We start from the raw sequence: 19,511 nt of genomic DNA on the forward strand, positions 1-19,511 counted from the left end.
TTTCAATATAAACTGTTTTTTAATAGTTCAATTGGATATTTCAAAGAAATAGGTTTGAAGAGCTAGGAAGAAAGAATACAAATAAAATATAAACCTTAAGAACAAAGTAACAGCTGGGAAAATAAGATGAGTTATTTCCTGTATATTAATCATATGCTTTATTAAAAACACTGACAGACATATGACCACTTAAGACTTAAAGCTTACAAATTTAAAAGTTACTTAGAGCACAGAATGTTTGAATTCAGTTGGAGTTTTTTTCAGGGTAAGAGTTCCCACATAGTTCTTTTTGAAAACTACTAATATTCCTGTCCTATTTGACTTGTTAATCAACCCGTCTTAGGAATCTTCATAGATCTTCTAATGAAGAATACTGTCTCACCTGTGAGATTATGTCCTCTTTGATAGTGGTTTGCAAGAGCGGATATGCTAATGAGTATGGTATTTATAATAGTAGTTGAAGGTCAGGAAAGCTATGTAAGTGCTTGCTATAATTATTATTTTGAAAATGTGTTTTTAATTGATTAGTCTGTTATCAGCATGGCAACCTGCAGGCTGACATCATACTGGAGAAGTAGCTGAGAATTCTACATCCTGATCAGACGGCAGCCAGGAGGGGACAATCTTCCACACCAGGAAGAGCTTGAGAATAGGACCATAAAGCCCACCCTCTAACAAGGCCACCCTCCTAATACAGCTTCCCATGGGCCAAGTATGTTGAAACCACCACATTTATAGAGCCTGTTAATCCTTACAAAGAGTAAATTTATGTAAACACTTCTTAGCTGTTTTCCTTTCAAAAGCATTTCATATTCAAAACATACCACTCTGGCTTTAAAAACATTCCTAATATTCAAATGGGTACAGCGGCTGTTTATATCCAGCTCTCAGAAATTAAAAAAAAAATCTTGTATTTCTTTATCCACTATTACAGTTACAGGGGTATATCCCATCATATCAAGCAGGTATAGCAACTGAAATGTCTCTCAAGTTGCTTTGTTTCAGACATAGAATGAGCATAGGCAACCACTCCCCGATCTATGATAGTCTTTAAATCAATTTCACTCAGCATTTCTACCCTGCCAATCTTTCAGTTAAAAATAAAAACAAAACGAAAGCCATGCTCTAATGCCATCACTTTCTAGGTGGTTTCATGTCCCAGTAAATATTAAAAAATGCCTGAACTTTTTATCCTGGCACTGGCATCGGTGCCCGTAGGGCCGCATGACGTTGCGGGGTACTTTTATCTCATTGGGTCCATGCTGCACCCAAGCACTCACTGACCCAGGCAGTCTGTGGGGCCGTTCCAGCATGGCACCTTGCCACTTTGGTCCCTGCATTAGTTCTGGTACCCATGGGGCCATGTGGAACTAACCATAATTTATCTCTGGTTAGTATCTCTCCCGGAGGCTCTCCGCTAGCCACGGACTCTCTGGTTCTACCTAACTGGTAAAATCAGGGTTGTAGAAGTCCAGCATGGGTTGGCCTATCAAGGCTCCCTGCCACCAACTCTGCTCACACTTCCAACAACTGCCCCTTGGTAGTTGAGGTATAAACTCCAAAATCGGGTGAAATTAGGACTCAATATTTTTATCAATCAGATTTATATGTTAAATTTTCAGTCCATAATGCATCCACACAATAAACTCACAACAATTTATATAAGGATATAAACCGCCTACCTAGATATGATAAATTAACCTATAGAAATCCATCCCTTAAGAAATATTCACAACAACCTGCATCTATGCAGGGATGCATGGCAAGGGTCGTTTATGTCTGCCTCCATGTGGCTTCTTTCTGCTTTACCTTTTCCTTCTAAAACGTCGGTCCCCCGCCTTTCTTCCTCCTCATCCATTGACAGGCTGTGTTTTATCTTGTGTCTGCCTTCACCTGCATAACAACAACAACGTACACTTTCATATGAAAATCAGAACAGCCCTAGCAGTTGGTGGTTGTGACACGTGACATCTAAAACCGAGGCTTTCATGAGTGAAGCATCTTGCCTAGGAGTGTAGAGATTCTTCGTTTGCTAGAACTTTCATCATTACTTGGGTTGTTTAAAACCAAGTTTTTTTTTTTTTTCCCCCTCACAGTTATATAGACCAAGACAAGGTCTTGGCACATTCGGTTTCTTATATTTTGGACTTGCAGATGGTCACTCTTTCTGTACATGACCTTTCATTTGTGGGCACCCTTTATGTTCCAACTCCCTCTTTTTATTAGGATAGCAGTTATCCTGGATTAGAAGCTACTCTGATGGTCTCTCTGTATATCTATGGGGGAATCACATCTGTGGACTTAGACATACATGTTTGTGATCTATCACTGATCAGAAATGGTTTTGTTAAGTTCTGGTTCATGTGCCCTTAGGCCCCTAATGGCCTTATTGTTATGATGATCAGTTTCTAAGAGTCACTTTGGATTCAGGCACATTCTGAAGTACTTACATTTAACATGTGAATTTTGAATTCAAAATGAATACTGACCTGAATACATAGTAATTCTATGGTCCAGATAAGATCTGAACTATGATTTGTATGACCTCTAATCCAAATATTTTTCCACAGAATGTAAAATGTCCCGGGGAGGCTTGAGAGGTCATTTAAACAACATTTATGAACTTCCACTATGTACTACAAAGTAAGGGTGTAACCGTCATCAATTGATACCAATTTCAACAAGTTTATATTGCTAGAAGTGATAAAAACTAAACAGGCAATTAGACTGCCTTCAGTAAAATACAGCTGTACTAAAATGCAAAAGTCCATAATTTTACACATTGAGGAAATGCTAAAAGCACTTGTGACACTTATACCCAGTGGAAAATAAGTTGGCATTAAGACAAGTAAACATGGCTACTGTAAACCATTGTTTCGACATAGATATATTTTTGCTAAAACTTAATCTGATAGATTTCAGCTGTAAATGATTCTTTTCAGAAATCATCTTAAAAACTTAATCTGATAGACTTCGGCTGTAAGTGATTCTTTTCAGAGATCATCTACCTCTATCCCTCTCTTTTTTTCTTAGACTAGACCATGTGAGTCTTGAACTTGTGGTATCCCTGCCTATCTCCCAGATATTTATGATACCACGTCTGGCTACTATTTCCTATCAATCTTTTTACTGGGTTTGAATGTAATTACAATACTGTACATCAAAATTGAGCAATTGTATGCCAAATGCTTTGCACACATTAACTCTACTCGGTAAAGGATTATTTGTTTGTACTGCTTACAGGTGATGGAGCAAAAATTCTGAAAACACGCTATCTCCACAGAACCAACTCTATAATAAGGCAAAGGGCTGCTTTTGATTTAGTATGAGTGTACGGTGTCTTTTCCTGGCTGTACCCAAAGTCACTTCTCACAACTGTGGAAATCAAAGTTTCAGTTGCTGGAGGAAATTCAAAGTTAAGCACTGCGTGGTACTGCCACCTAGTTACCGCATGTTGTGCAAATATTTGCCTTAAAAAAAACAAAAGTCAAGATTCATCTTTCTGTTCTTTGCTCGTTTTACTTGGCACCAAATCGTCAAAGCTGGGGAGGCAATGGGAAGACTGATAACGAAAATGCACAAAGGAGACTTCACTCCACTAAGAAAGCCAATGTGCAAATACCTTTTGCGCCAGTGGAACAGAGGCACTGATTCAAAATTGAATCGCCACACTACGCTGCTCTGGCGTGGGATTTATAAGTCAAATGTCAATGCGGGACTCCCATCCCTCGCATTAACTTGGAAGCCAAGAGGTTTCAGTTCCTGTGGTCAGCAGAAGAAATGAATCGCGACAGGAGGCAGACTTGGCTTTACCGTTTCCCGTGTTGCGTCTCAGTACTTTTTAGGCGTGCCAACTTTTGGGCTGAAGCGTTTCAGCTCCTCCCACCGCCGCCATATTTAAATTCCGCCGTTCTTCCGGGAGACCAGGTCCGCTCCGGAAGTGAATCGGCGCGGTGTTTCTCTTTCAAGCCTCTGAGACCCGGGATCCTAGCTGGAGAGCTGTTCCCTCTACGAGTAGAGGGGCCCTGTGTGTTTGATCCCGGAGCGTCCTTTATCCTAAAGTGAAACAAAGGCCCTGCGAATCCGGCTAAGAGCGCCTGCGCCATGGGAGTGCAGGGGCTGTGGAAGTTGCTGGAGTGCTCTGGCCGCCCGGTCAGCCCGGAGGCGCTAGAGGGCAAGGTGCTGGCCGTGGGTATCCTTAAAGGCGGCTGCTGAGCGCTGGAGGAGCGCGGGACGGGCGCCTGCGCAGTGACTAGGCTTTGTCCGGAAGCTGGTGCTGGGAATTGTTTGGTTGTCTTCCGATCCAGCTTGCAGGCCTGCCCTCATTCGGGCCCATTTTGTGTCCCCCGTGTTTTAGTTCTCACAGCAGAGTGGCTACAGAGTTGTGGAGAATAAGGAGATTTAAATGATGAAATCTGGTATAGCGTCAGGCTCTGGTACTGTAAACCTGAGAAGTTATTTTGTGTGAGAGGTCAGCGTGGAGAAAAAAAGGAAGAGCTCCTGACTACCCCCCCCCCCTTGAATAGTTATCTCTTGTTTGTTGGAATAAAAAAATTAATACGGTGTATAGTGAACTAGCTTCCTCCAGCTTCTGTGATGGGTGTGTGAACTCTTAGTTTTGTGTCACTGGAGTTTTGTTTTTCTCCCATTTTGAAAATGTGGCACCATTTTTGAAATTTTGTTTTCATTCTTCTGTTCCACGATCCGTTTTACAGTGCTTCTTTTAGCTTAGAAGGTACTTTTACACCATTTTCTTAATGAAAACTCGGAGTTCCTGTAAATAGTTGATGAGCGTGCATGCATGCTTGTATGTGTGTCCGTAGGGGGTGGCATGTCATGTCTTTCGGTAAGGTACAGCAAAGAGGCCACTAATGGGTCAGTTCTTCACTATATGCCCAGCTTATAATTAATGGAGAACTTGCACTATTGGAAACAGTCACTTTTTAAGCCAAATACACCAATGACAAATTAATTCCTCTTACAAGTCTTTACAGAGTAAGTTGGGTAATTCGAAGAGCTTTGTAAACGCACCCCAGTGGTTTTTCGGTGTTACTGCAGTTTAAGGATTTCTTAATTATAAGTGGATGAAAGAATTTTTAGTGAGGAGCTCTTAAATTCTCATCAAAGGGTTTCAGCTTAGTAGTGGTACAGCACTTTCTTAGTATGTATGACACACCAGAGTTCCATACTCATCTTTGAGAAAAAGTATTACTGATAACACTATCAAGGATTTATATTATTTTCTCTTCCAACCCTTATAAAGAATTAGGAAGTTAAGTCAGAGGAAAAGTAAGCTGTGTAGATGATCTGTAAATGCCCGAGTTCCATTTGGGGTGTGAAGTTATGTTTATGAGGTTATTAAGCTTTTCTGAAATAATGGGTCGTTTAAAGAAAATTGTAAAGGAGTCTGCATCCAGTCACATCTATATCACATAATAATCTAACTACTTCTGTAATTTAATTTTCTATATTTCATCGTGAGAATTCTGATATCTGAAAATAGGTGTTAGAAATTTGTTGTTTGCTAATAAATAAGTCACAATTTTCTCAGGTTTGTAATTTACATGCTTTTCCAGAGAAACTGTTTGGGTTTTAGACCATGTGGATAGCTGAGTGTCTTATTTAAACAGTTTATGTTTGTCTCAAAAAAATTAAGAAATAACAGATTAGCTTCTTCTCATTATAGACCTTAACATCTGTTAGTGCATTACCAGCATTAAGGAGACAATACCCTCACCGAACACAGGGACAATCTGGATTAACATAGTCTTCAGTCACCTAATTTCAGGACTAAGGAAAATTCCCTTTTATTCTCAGATGTTATTGGTTCTTTGAGTTTAAACTCTAAAGCAAGTTTTGACTTTGCTTCATACTTTAATTTTTCTAGTCCTTAGGGAATTTATTTTTATCCCATTTGTGTTGAAGCTTGATATTAAATTGAGTTCACTGATGTTAAGAGATATTATCCAATAGTGGTTGTGGTTTCCTGTTATTTTTGTTGTTGGGGTGGAATTATGTTTGTGTGTCTCTCTTCTTTTGGGTTTGTTGCACGAAGAATACTTTCTTACTTTTCCTAGGGTGTAGTTTCCCTCCTTGTGTTGGAGTTTTCCATCTATTATCCCTCGTAGGGCTCGATTTGTGGAAAGATATTGTGTAAATTTGGTTTTGTCATGGAATATCTTGGTTTCTCCATCTATGGTAATTGAGAGTTTTACTGGATATAGTAGCCTGGGCTGGCATTTGTGTTCTCTTAGAGTCTGACATCTACCCAGGATCTTCTGGCTTTCATAGTCTCTGGTGAGAAGTCTGGTGTAATTCTGATAGGTCTGCCTTTATATGTTACTTGACATTATTCCCTTACTGTTTTTTAATATTTTTTGTTTTGTGCATTTGGTGTTTTGAGTATTATGTGACAGAAGGAGTTTCTTTTCTGGTCCAATCTATTTGGAGTTCTGTAAGCTTCTTGTATTTTTATGGACATCTCTTTCTTTAAGTTAGGGAAGTTTTCTTCTATAATTTTGTTGAAGATAATTTACTGACTCCTTTAAGTTAGGAATCTTCGCTCTGTTCTACACCTATTATCCTTAGGTTTGATCTTCTCATTTTGTCCTGGATTTCCTGGATGTTTTGGGTTAGGAGGTTTTTGCGTTTTACACTTTCTTTGACTGTTGTGTCAATGTTTTCTATGGTATCTTCTGCCCTGAGATTCTCTCTTCCATCTCTTGTATTCTGTTGGTGATGCTTGCATCTATGACTCTTGATGTCTTTGTTAGGTTTTTTACCTCCAGGGTTGTCTCCCTTTGTGATTTTTTTTATTGTTTCTATTTCCATTTTTAGATCCTGGATCGTTTTGTTCAATTCCTTTTCCTGTTTGGTTGTGTTTTCCGTAATTCTTTAAGGGACTTTTAGGTTTCCTCTTTGAAGGCTTGTATTTCTTTAAGGAAGTTATTTATGTCCTAAGAGAGTTATTTAAAGTCCTCTATCATCATCATGAGATGTGATTTTTAAATCCAAATCTTGATTTTCCAGTGTGTTGGCATATCCAGTATTTGCTTTGGTAGGAGAATTGGGTTCTGATGATTCCAAGTAGTCTTGGTTTGTGTTGCTTAGGTTTCTGGCTTACCTCTTGCCATTTAGTTGTCTCTAGTTTTAGCTGGTCTCGTTGTCTCTGACAGTGCTTGACCCTCCTGTAAGCCTATCTATGTGTCAGCTCTCATGGAGACTGGCTTTTTCCCAGTGGGATCCAGGTACAGAGAGCTGTGGGACTGGGTCAGCTCCCAGTGCAGGCAGAAACTGGAAGGGTCCTGTTCCAGACTGATCCTGGGTTTGTGTGTTCTAAGGGCTCCAGTAGGGTCCCTGGGAGCAGAAGTGGTGGTCTTACCTCTGCTCTCAGGTGTGTCAGCACTCCTGGTGATTGGCTTTCAGCTCTGGGCGCAGGCAGAGACTGGAAGGATCCTGTCCCTGACTGCTCCTAGGTTTCTGTGTCCAGAGGGCTCTAGGCAGGTTCCTCTTGTGCCAGGAATGTGAGCAAAAGTGTTGGTCTCCCCAGAGCTTTCAGGATTGTCTGCACTTCTGGGAGTCTAGCTCTCTCCCCCATGGGATTTGAGTACAGAGCTCTTGTATTTCTTTAAGGGATTTAATGTGTTTCCTCTTTTAGGGCTTCTAATTGTTTACCTGTGTTCTCTTGTATTTCTTTAAGGGAGTTATTTATGTCATTCTTAAAGTTTTCTATCATCTTCATGAGATGAGAATTTAGATCTGAATCAGGCTTTATAAGTGTATTGGCATATCCAGGGCTTTCTGTGGAGACAGAACTGGTTTGTGATGTTGCTAAGTAGTATTGGTTTCTGTTGCTTATGTTCTTATACTCTACTATGGGCATCTGGTTACCTCTGGTATTAACTGGCCTGGCTGTCTGTAAATGGAGCCTGTCCCTCCTGTGATCCTGGATGTGTCACAACTCCTGGGGGGAGCTGCAACTTGGGTGTTGGCTGAGTGCTTTGGGTTCCAGAGCAGAGGCTCTGCTCCTGGCACAGGTGCACACCAGAAGGAGGGCGAGTCTCTGCTTCCCCGGGGGTCCAGGGTGTCCTGGTTACACCAGGTATTGGGGCGGAGTTTGGAGTCTCACCTGTGAGTCTGGATGTGTCAGAATAGATGTGCCAGAGTATCTGGGGAGTTGATCTACAACTGGGGTGAGGTCTGAGTGGTTCGGGATCCAGAGCAGAGGCTTATGGTGCAAACCAGAAGGAGCCATTCGACTTTTCAAGGGGTGCCTCTGGCTATGAGTTTAAATTTCAGTATGTGGAAAGTAGTAGGGAGCCAGAGAAGTTCACTGACTTTGGGTAGATTTTATTATGGTCAGGTGTCTTTCAACTTCACAGAAATGATGATGTGTTTAATGTTTTCTGTTTGGCCATATCATATCTTGGATGTTGAAGTTTTGAGGATGAAGCTGAAAATTGCAAACTGTTTTCCTTTACCGGTTCTCCCAGATATTAGCATTTGGCTAAACCAAGCACTTAAAGGAGTCCGAGATCGCCATGGGAATGCAATAGAAAATGCTCATCTTCTCACATTATTCCACCGGCTCTGCAAACTCTTGTTTTTCCGCATCCGTCCTATTTTTGTATTTGATGGTGATGCTCCACTGCTAAAGAAACAGACCTTGGTAAATATCATGTGATTTGATTTTCTCTTTAGACACCAGTAGCAATTTTTAAAATATTAAATTCAGTTACAGCATTTCTCCCTTCCCTTTCCTTCCTCCAAACTTTTTCATATATCCCTCCCCAATCTCCTTCCAAATCATGCCGTCTTTCAATCTGATTTTTATTGTATACATAAATGTATATGCATCTATTACTATTTGTGTAAGTCTGCCTGCATGGAATTTCTATTTCTTTTGTGGGGGATGGGGAGTTCAGGAAAGGGTTTCTGTCTAGTCCTGGCTGTCAGAACTCATTGTATAGAGCTGCTCAGAGATCCACCTACCTTTGCCTCCTGAATGCTGGGATCAAAGGTGAGTCCAAGTGGATCAAGGACCTCCACATCAAACCAGATACACTCAAACTAATAGAAGAAAAAGTGGGGAAGCATCTCGATTACATGGGCACTGGGGAAAATTTCCTAAACAAAACACCAAAGGCTTATGTTCTAAGATCAACAATAGACAAATGGGACCTCATAAAACTGCAAAGCTTCTGTAAGGCAAAGGATACTGTCATTAGGACAAAACGGCAACCAACAGATTGGGAAAAGATCTTTACCAATCCTACATCTGATAGAGGGCTTATATCCAATGTATACAAAGAACTCAAGAAGTTAGACTCCAGATAGCCAAATAACTGTATTAAAATATTATTGTATGTACAAATAATACATTTTAAAAATAATATCAAACGAATTTTGGAATAATTTGTATGGTGTCTAGATTCTTGGTAGCATAAAAGTATATTTACAAGAAACCGAGAATAGGTAATAACTTCCCAGATATGTTGTTTATAGGTAATATTTAGGCAAAGTGCTCTGTGTGCCCTGTGCAGCACAGAATCTGATTATGGTTACTGACACAGTGAGAAGGAATCACTAGAGCAACTGTTATCCCTAATTTCAGATGATAAAAACCTCATTAGACTTGAGACCCCATGTGCTTCATTGTCACAGGCAAAGAGAAGGCAGAAGAAGGATTCTGCATCCATTGACTCGAGAAAAACCACAGAGAAGCTTCTGAAAACCTTTCTGAAGAGACAGGCTCTGAAAACTGCCTTCAGAAGCAAAAGGCAAGAAGGCCACAGTGGCTGCAGACACTCGCTGGACTCTGCTGTTCTCTCTGTCTCAGTTAACAATAGGGGGAGTCAGGAGAGGAGCGAGCAGATAGAGAACATCGGACTTGGGGATGCAGAATGCGGCTAATGAGATAGAAGCACTGTCTATTGCTTCCTCTTTTAACTAACTAGTTTACTGATGTATATGTTTTTAAGATTTTTGGGGAAGTCCACACAGGACTTCACATGTGCTGGGTAGGTCCTCTCCTATGGGGTTCACTGCAACCCAACTTGACTTCAATAGAGCCCTTCCTGACTGTAGCTAGGGGTGTGGCAAAGGCTGTGAGCAGCTCTACTGAGCTTCCCTTTCCCTCTACTTGGTTGTTAGTTGTGACAATAGCTTAGGGAAACCCAGGCTGGGAGGGGAGATCCAGACAAGGAACTGTCAGCTACTGTCCTTGAGCATGGTTTGAATAACCAGTGAGAGAGGAGGATTGACTCAAGATGTATGTCATATGATTTTGTTGACCATTATGTGTGATTTCCAGAAATGAAGTGCTACCCAGTCTTACTCAAGTTCAAAGAGAGGATGACATCTATGTTTTGCCACCTTTACAAGAGGAAGAAAAACATAGGTAATACGTAACTACTAAGGAATATTACTTTGGAGCTGGGGAAATGGCTCAAGTATGAGGACCCCAAATCTGTGCCTTGCACTCACATAAAAAGCTGGGCATCAAATGTCTATAATCTCAGATTGGGAGATCTCTAGGGCTTCCTTGATTTATAATGGGCATCCTTACCTGCACTGAGATTATCATTTAGTATCTCTAACTTCTAGGACCGCTGTCCAATCATAGAGAATATCTGTGTTTAAACTCCTATGTTTTAAAATTATATATTTAAACACAATAAAGTACTGGGTTTCTATAAGAACATTTTTCAGATACTTTTGGTTAAAGTACCTATACTTTACCCTTGCTCTGCCCCTACCCATGCTCAAACCATTGCCTCTCAGTATCTCTCACCCTTCATATTGTACTTACATGTTTTTGTTCTCAGGCTGATTCTGCCTGTTTCTTAGCTTCCTTTCATCTCTCTCACCACCTGGCTGAATTACCACTTAGAGTTACCGTGTTGTTAGACAGGCAGACGCTTAGCACTTCTCAGTGTACATGGCTTCTGCATCCATGTGGCTACCATGTCATGCTGACCTGCATTCCTGTCACCTTCTTAGATGTTCCTTTCCTGTCTTTCCATGAGTCTTTGCTGGCTGTTAGTCCTCAAGGTGTCTGTGTGAAGTGTTGGTAGACCAGAAGTCTGGACAGTTTTTCTTTGACCTTAGCCTCTCACTCTCTTCCCAGGGGCTCCTTGGCAACAAGGTAGCTTTTGTACTGGCTGTCTTCTTTCTCTCCATTGTTGTCCTCACTCTCTCCTCTCAGCCATCTCAGTAGTGCTAACATTTATTTCTGTTTCATCCTTGAAGAATCTGTTTCCCATCTTTGCCTCCACTCCCCACCTCCCAGCGCAGTGAGCTTTGTCCTCTTCCGTTCTGATATTGTGATTTCTTCTTACAAAACTTAATAATATTTTTTTCTGGATTTTTTTTTTGGTTTGTTTGTTTTTGTTTTCTTGAGCAGGATTTCTCAGTATAACCAGCTTTGGCTATCCTGGACTCCCTTGTAGACAAGGCTGGCTTCCAGTGCACAGAGATCCATCTGCCTTTGCCTCCCAGGGGCTGGGATTACAGTCATGTGCTATAACGCCTGGCTTTTTTTTTTCCCCTGCATTTTTTAAAATGACAAATTCTCAATTTATATCCTAGTGTGGCCTGAAATTTGTTGTGTGAAGGTCCAGTCCTTCTGCTGTAGCCTTGCCAATGCTGGGGTTACAAACCTGTATTACCATGCCTGGCCTAGTTTGTCATTTCTTCAGGATCGACTTTCAGACCTTTAATCACTCTTCTTTAACCTCATTCCCTGGTCTACTCACTGTCAGGGGCAACTTTTCCTCTCCTTGTTTCCAGATACTGTAGAACTCAGTTTGTGTACTTAGAGCACTTCCTTGCATGTACCTTCCTTATATCCTACATTTGGGCCCTTTGTTTATTCAGTGCAAACCCACCAAGGTAATAGGAGATTTTGGAAATCTTCCATGACTGTGTTGATCACTTTTATATTTCTATGGTAAAGCACCATGACCAAAGGGCATTCTGTTATGGCAGAATGCAGGCATAGCAGCAGAAACAGCTGAGAACTTATGCTCAGAAGCTTAGTGGAAGGCGTAGAGTACACTGGGGATGGTCTCAAACCCTGACCCCTGTAAAATGGATCTTTGACCAAGGCCACACCTCCTAATCCTTTATAAATAGTTCACCAATTAGGTATCAAATGTTCAAATGTATGAGCCTTTGGGGTTTAACCCCACTTAAGCTACCATGCCGTCGAAAGCGTTTTAGGTGATTTCCTCTTAAACTTCCCTCAGCATCCTGTCTTCCTTGTGAAGCAGTTCGGAGCTCACATTGCAGTTACTTGCATGTGCCCCTCAGCAGACAGTGAGACCCTGGAGTCACAGTCTCCTCATTCTGCTCACTGTTGCAGACCTTGAGCTAAAGAAATAGGTTTTTAAGTATTTGTTAAAAATCATAGATGTTAAAATTATGTTCTTGACTTGCAGTTCAGAAGAGGAAGATGAAAAGCAATGGCAAGCAAGAATGGATCAAAAGCAAGCTTTGCAGGTACTTACAAAACATGGGAATTCATAGTGGGTGTTGTCGTTTGAAATGATGAAAATGAGTAATCCTTATGAGGTGTGATGGTTTATGAAAATTCCCAATGAAAGTAAAGATACCTGCCTCTTTAACTATGTGTGTTTCTGATTGCACATATGTATATGATGTATATGTACATGTATATTTAAAATCCACACTTATCCATGCATTGGGTTAGGGCTAGGGCTAGAGTTAGGGTTAGGGTTAGGGTTAGGGTTAGGGTTAGGGTTAGGGTTAGGGTTAGGGTTAGGGTTAGGGCTAGGGTTAGGTTACTGATAGGAAATAGATTTTAATAGCATAGAGGATAGATATCTGCCCAGCATTAGTGCTAGTAAAGACTTACTATAAATTTAAAGGTCCTGTGTGTCTTTTATTTAGGAACTGAATAGTCAAAGGCATGGCAGAAGCCCCTGATTGAGATTAAATATTTTCTACACTTGATCTTAGCCAAAAGGCCGAGAAGCGATGAGATTAAATATTTTCTACAACACCACATTCTTGGCTATGTTTTTTTCAAGTATTACAAGGGCAGAATGTCAAGAAAATACTGCTCATGTGATAAAGCTATCATCACACATATTAGTGAGTACTGTCTTTAAACACTGAATTTACGCAGATTGCTACTTTTGATTTTTGTTTATTTTGAGACAGGGTCTTTTTAGTAGCCTAGGCTCATCTACAACTTGTAATCCTCCTGCTTCAGTCTCTCAAGTGCTAAAATTATAGTATAAAGCATGACTACACGACTACTCCTGGCTCTTGAACAAGTTTTTTTTTTTTTTTTTAACTTAGATTTACATTTTTGGCTTGAAAGCATTATTTGGCTTCCACTTTCAGGTTAACAGTTTATCACAATGGGGAATCAGCATAGGAACTCAAGCTAGACAGAAACCTGGAGGAAGGAGTTGATGGTGGTTGCTGCTTACTGTCTTGTTCCTTATAGCTGGCTCAACCTGGTATAGCAGTGCCCAGGTATAGCAGCACTCAAACAGGATTGGGCCCCTCCCCCATGAATAATTAAGAATATTCTCAACAGAGGTTCCTTCCTTTTAGATGCCTCTAGCTTGTGTCAAGTTGACATAAATTAGCCAGCATAGTAATAATATTTTTTTGAAATGTAGTCTTTTAAATTTTTCTTTTTTTAATAAAAATTTGAAATTTTTAGTAAATCAGCAGAAATTAATAAAAACAAGAAAAACTGATTGCATAGAGAATAACTTTGGAAAGACAGAACCGTGAATACCATATCAGAATATAGACCTATGGAGTATTCATGATGGCAAGAGCTATATAGTATAGGAATGTTAAAGACAGATAGATAATTTGCCTTTCAAAGCTGAAAATATGAAAGTACAGAAACTGCAACAAAGCTGTATGTAGAAATCAAAATCTAAAAGTGGGGATGATTGTATAGAAATGTGTGATTTAAGCTATAACATAAAAATAAGGAAAGCTACTGCAGAAGAAGATTGGGAAAAAAAAACATTCAAAACTATACATGGAAGTTTTCTCAGAATTGTAAAATAGAAATTCTTAAGATATGTAAACCTGTAGTTTATATCCCAAAATATGTCTCACTTACTACAATTTGCCAGTCTCTCTAAATAGCATCAATGAATATGATAACCATCAAAAGAGAGGTAGTATTTTCTAAGCCAGAACTCAGCTTCCCCATTTTGCCATGCAGCCCAGCTTTAGAGAAACAACATTACAAATCAGAAAAAACAAAATAAACATTTTTATCTAAGTATTCCCTCACAGGAAGGCTACTCCTAAAGCATGTGTGCTACCACAATAAGTGAAAAAATAAAATAAAAAACAAAAGGGACTAAGAAAAACAGAGTCCATTGTAGGAAACTTTCTAATGACCAAACAGAATTCCAAGACAGTGACAGAATATGTGCAATGGACCAAGGAAAATCTGTGCAGATCTGAGAGGAGGAAGAAGGAGTTCTCAGGGTGTGGGCATAAGAACTGGAGTCAGCTGAAGAATCGGCTTTAAGTCCGCTATATACTTTTTTCTTTCAATGTGTGTGGACGTTTTACCTGCATGTATGTCTGTACCACATACATGTAGAGTCTGCAGAGGTCAGAAGAGGATATCAGGTCCCAGGGAACAGAAATTTGGGAATAATCACGTGGGCTGCTGGGAATCAAGCCTGGATGCGTTAGGTAGAAGAGCAGCTAGTGCTCTTTATTGCGCCATCTCTCTGGCCTCCATTGCACATGTTTTTTGAATGAACATTTTTTCTCAAGCATATTAAAATAATCGAGAACATTCTTTAACTCCCAATGGCAGATGATTTTGATATGTCTAGTAGTAAACTTTTAAGCTAAAACTGTGCATCAAGTGTTAACAAGCAATGTTGGCTAAGACAGAGGATCTTGTGAACACAAGGACTTCAGTGTTCAGGTTGTGTGATTTAAAGAAATTGAATTCTTTAAGGCATTTTTAAAAAATAATATAAAACTAATGTGAGCATAAAAATGTCTCAAATCCACAAGCCTTGTCCTTATCTCATGACATACTTGTTCTTCCTCAGCTTACGATCCCCATCTGCATCAGGTTCTTGGTGTTTTTCAAGTCCTTGTCTGGTAGGATTCTCTCTGTCTAACCCATAAGGCTTATTTCCTTTTTGTTTCCTTGACTACTTTCATCAGATCAGCCTGTTGGATGTTCTAACAATTATCTTGCTTATTTATTTACTTGTCGATATGCCTTGTTCTACTCCTAAGATTAGAGGACTTACATACATAATCACACAGTACCCCAAGTCCTAGGCAAGGGTCTAGGTGGTGTTTAAGTGCCAGGCAAGTGGTTTGCTTTGGTGTGAATGAACAAACCAAGGGATTTATCGCTCATCTGCGTCTTCATTGTGATGTCTATTGCGGAACATATACTTCCGTGTATAGATTACTTAGAGCTGTGTCTATCGTATAAACACAATGAACATTTGTAGCAGTGATTAGACCTAAATGGGTAAATATCAATTTAATGATGTTAATATTTTACTCCTTATAGGAAGAATTCTTTCATAATCCTCATGCCATAGATATCGAGTCTGAGGATTTCAGCAGCCTGCCTCCTGAGGTAAAGCATGAGATCTTGACTGACATGAAAGAGTTTACCAAGCGAAGACGGACATTGTTTGAAGCAATGCCAGAGGTAAAACACCCAGCAGTGCACAGGAGCACACCAGTGCTACTTAGAGTCTAAGTCTCTAATTTATCCCAGTTGCAAGGGCACAGCATCTGTGTATCTCAGGTCACGTGAGACATTGTTTGTTTAAGCAATTACTTCAGTCCATAAGCAGTCAAAGAAGTTTTCTGCACTCTGCGTCCGAGAAAGACTAGGCCTTTTCTTCTGTGTCCTCAGCACCCTGTAACATAGTATTCTAGTGCTCAGCACAGAACATGCTTATGGCTACACTCTCAGCCGGTAGCTCAGTGTTTTACATAGTAAATGCCCAGAAACATACGGTTCTTGGGTTCATAAAAGTTACTTCATACCACAACATGATGTACAAAAAAGTAACTATCACATGGAAAATACTTCTTAATTGAAATTCCAGATACAGGATTGTGTGTGTTCATCTCTTTCTTTGTGAATAATAGAAACAGGGAGGCCTGAATGTGGTGATTTCAGTCACAGGAAGCTGGAGCAGGTTTGGTGTGCATGGTGATGTGTTGCTGAATGTGTCCTGTCCGTGGTGCTATGATTGCTTGATGTATGTTGCCATCGAGCACTTGGTATCTTAGTTCCTGATGCATGAGCTCCACTTCCCTTCCGTTTGCTACCACCTGCTATTTCCAGCAGTTCTCCCCCAACACTGAGCTAGGGTGTAAGCTTAGCAGTTTATGTAGATGCTTGGTTTTTGTTTTTATTCTTTTAGCTTGCCATAGACTTTAGGATACTTTTTACTTTGGTGTCAGAAAGATGAAAAAAGATAAGATCTTTTTGTTTTTTTGTTTTCTATGTAGTTACAATAAAAAAAAACAATAAGTTGCATGGAAATGATATTATTAAGTTTTTGGGTACAAGAAATAAATTTATTTCTATTTTGGGGGAAAACAGTCCAGGTTTCATCAGGCTTGTGTCTTTATAAATGTGGAGAATCATTAAGTATGACTGGTAACAGTTGCATTTGAGTAGAAAGGAGAAATATAACCTCTAGTAGTTTTCTCTTTGTGCAACCATGATGTTGCTAGGGCTGGAAGGCTGGGGTGGTTCCATATGTAGAGAAGTTCTGAGTAGTCTAGAATAGACCTTGGTATGACTTATCTATCATGTGCATGTGATGTTAATAGGAGAAGACCTATGTCCTAATAGCGGGGACTAATGAGACTAATAGTAGACTCAGTTGTAGTAAGTCAACTGTCTGAGGTCGCCCATGTTAGTCTTGTATTGAGGTTTCAAGCCTCTCATTTGCAGATGGCGGATAGAAAAATGTCTCATTGGGTGTCTGTGAAAATAAGTCAAGGTAGTGAATGTAAAAGTAATTGGAACACCCTCCATGGGAAAGGCTTTATTCATATTAACTATGATTATTAATACCTCTGGTTGATTTACCTGTTGTTCTCTGTGGACCAAGAACAATGCTGGACACTTCACTTATATTCTAGAAGGTTATATTTGCCAAGCCACCATCACATGTCTTACCACAGCCATGTAGTCTAGTTCAGCAATAGTTTAATCATTTGAATAAATGATTAAATAATAAAAAGATATTTCATAATTTCTTTTACTTAATTCCTTTCTTTAAAAGTCTGTTATAATGCGATGTATGCTAGTCACAGTACTTTGGAGGCAGAGGCAGGAGGATTTGCACAATTTCAAGGCAAGCATATTCTATATAGTGAGTTCCAGGCAACTGGGACTACATATTGGAAGACTATCTCAAAAACAACAACAATAAAACAAGAAATAAAAAAAAAAATGAAGTTGAGAGTGGGACCACCTTAATTTTCAAGTTTTCTTCTCACACTACGAAATTATACCTTCTGGGACTAAACTGGACAGTGGTGTTCTTATCTGTGTTAGTGTTAAGCAATATATTTTTTTTTTTTATTTCGTCCTTAGGAGTCTAATGACTTTTCACAGTATCAGCTGAAAGGCTTGCTTAAGAAAAACTACCTAAACCAGCACATAGAAAATGTCCAGAAGGAAATGAACCAGGAACATTCAGGACAAATCCAGAGGCAATATGAAGACGAGGGAGGCTTTCTGAAGGAAGTCGAGTCGAGGAGAGTGGTTGCTGAAGACACCTCACACTACATCTTGATAAAAGGTACCAGGTGCCATCATTGATTTGACAGCTAAAAATCATGATAGATACGCAGTGTGCTCCTGTTGTTATGCCTTCCCTGCAATGATGGCCTACATTCTTCTGTGCCAGTCAAAGCAGAGAGAGAGCATATGCGAGCTTCTATCAGTAGAACTGTACTATCCCGGGTTATGTCTTAGTCAGGTAACAACAACTACTGTGTGCTTCTAATTCTGATGGTTCTCCCATATTCAGAACAGCACTTTGTAGGGTTTCTTTCCATCTTCAGGCTCCCTCATTCTTTCTACCTCACCCCGACTTTTGAGATGTTCCCTGGGCATGCATTGGTGTGTGTCTGTATGTATCTGTGTTTGTGTGTGTAGGGGGGTGTGAGTGTGGGTGTGGGTGTGGGTATGTGTTAGTTGGTGTGGGCATGTATGGTTATATATGCGTGTATTGGGGTGTGTGTGTGTGTGTGTGTGTGTGTGTGTGTGTGTGTGTGTGTGTGATTTAAGGCAGAGCACTTAGTAGTTGCTTGTTCCAGAACTCCACATTGACTGTCACCCTTTTCAGGGAAGAGCTTCTCTGGCTCAGGCTAGCAGCAACACTAGTTTTTAGGTACAAATGTGGGTGTTTGGGAAGCAGTTGTCAAGGTAGAAAAATACCAGCAGTATATTCTTCTTTAGAGCCTATGACCTCTCTCTAGCTATAAGTTTTTACCAAGTTTTCAGTCTTAGACATGTCTTCCCTCCTCTGGGGTGGGTCTCAAATCCAGTTGAGCAGCATGTTGACTGACCCCAGAGTATTCTTGCACTGTTGCACAAATGTGCACATCTTGTTTGTTAGGTCAGAATTGTAGCACACAGGGTTCACTGGGAAGCAGCCTGCCTAGTACCTTTCAGTACTGTGCGGAGAGGAGGCTTACGCCTCACTTCAGCTTCGTTTTTCTGTGTCCTGTGTCTAGGGGGTACAGTGTCATTTGCAATAGGACTTTAATATCTAGTTCTGGAGGAGAATGAAAAGCAACAGCAAGGGCTGTATTATTTTGGGAACTTCTTGGGGCTCTCTTGTCAGAGAATCATGGGGAATATCATACAGTTGGAGCTGGGATTTTTGTTCAAGACCCTGTGGCTTCTGGCAACAACATTGTCAGCTCATTATGGGTACTTCAAATTGTTTTTTTTTTTTAATTGTGTTCTTTGTTTTATACAGTGGTGCATTTCCATGTGGTTTTTACGTGCATCTTTGGTTTTGGTTGACCCTTCCCATCTACAACCTTTACCTTTCTTCTGTTCCTCAAATTCCTTTCTTAGTTAAACCTTTCTGCCCCTGGTATTCTTCCTTTTCTTATCATATGGAGAAACACTGCTTTTCAAAAATGAGAGGAAATGAAGTAATACAATTTGTTGTGGGTATGATAGAGAAAACTGAAGTTGAAATCAGAATTTAGCATGGGCTCGATTCCACTTCTGCTGATTCATTCTTGAGCAAGTGGCCTAACCTCTGTGACTCTTTACTTTCATACCAGATAGGTTGAGAACCCTGGTATAGGTTTGTTCTGTAAGCTGTATCAGAGCTTATTTGTAAAGTGTCTGGTAAGTGGAGGTGTCTATCAGTTTATCATACATATTAACTACATAAGAGAGAGTTTTGCTCCCATTGACACTAAAACATCTCAAACGTTTTCTCAGACTTTTCACCTTTTCTTTGTGA

At 40.1% G+C, this 19,511-nt stretch overlaps 1 protein-coding gene and 1 long non-coding RNA gene across 9 annotated transcripts in view; one reads left to right on the forward strand and one right to left on the reverse strand.

Moving 5' to 3' along the window:
• Positions 1-127: 127 nt before the first annotated feature.
• LOC148003711 (uncharacterized) lies at positions 128-4,210 on the reverse strand. Its single transcript, XR_015629491.1, has 2 exons — positions 3,623-4,210; positions 128-1,893 (listed from the first exon to the last, which is right to left on the reverse strand). It is a non-coding gene; the product is annotated as an uncharacterized LOC148003711 (long non-coding RNA).
• Positions 3,926-19,511, forward strand: part of Ercc5 (ERCC excision repair 5, endonuclease) — a 49,386-nt gene continuing 33,800 nt past the window's right edge. For 4 of the 8 annotated variants that reach the window (XM_087565260.1, XM_087565262.1, XM_087565261.1 and 1 more), the window contains exons 1-7: positions 3,926-4,192; positions 8,493-8,668; positions 9,664-9,779; positions 10,313-10,399; positions 12,441-12,501; positions 15,557-15,700; positions 17,615-17,822. In XM_087565260.1, the coding sequence (XP_087421386.1) occupies positions 4,105-4,192; positions 8,493-8,668; positions 9,664-9,779; positions 10,313-10,399; positions 12,441-12,501; positions 15,557-15,700; positions 17,615-17,822 (880 nt within the window). In that variant the 5' untranslated portion in view covers positions 3,926-4,104. 8 annotated transcript variants of the gene reach the window in all.

Source organism: Rattus norvegicus, chromosome 9 (assembly GCF_021556685.1).
Source record: "Rattus norvegicus strain SHRSP/BbbUtx chromosome 9, alternate assembly SHRSP_T2T, whole genome shotgun sequence".
NCBI lineage: Eukaryota > Metazoa > Chordata > Mammalia > Rodentia > Muridae > Rattus > Rattus norvegicus.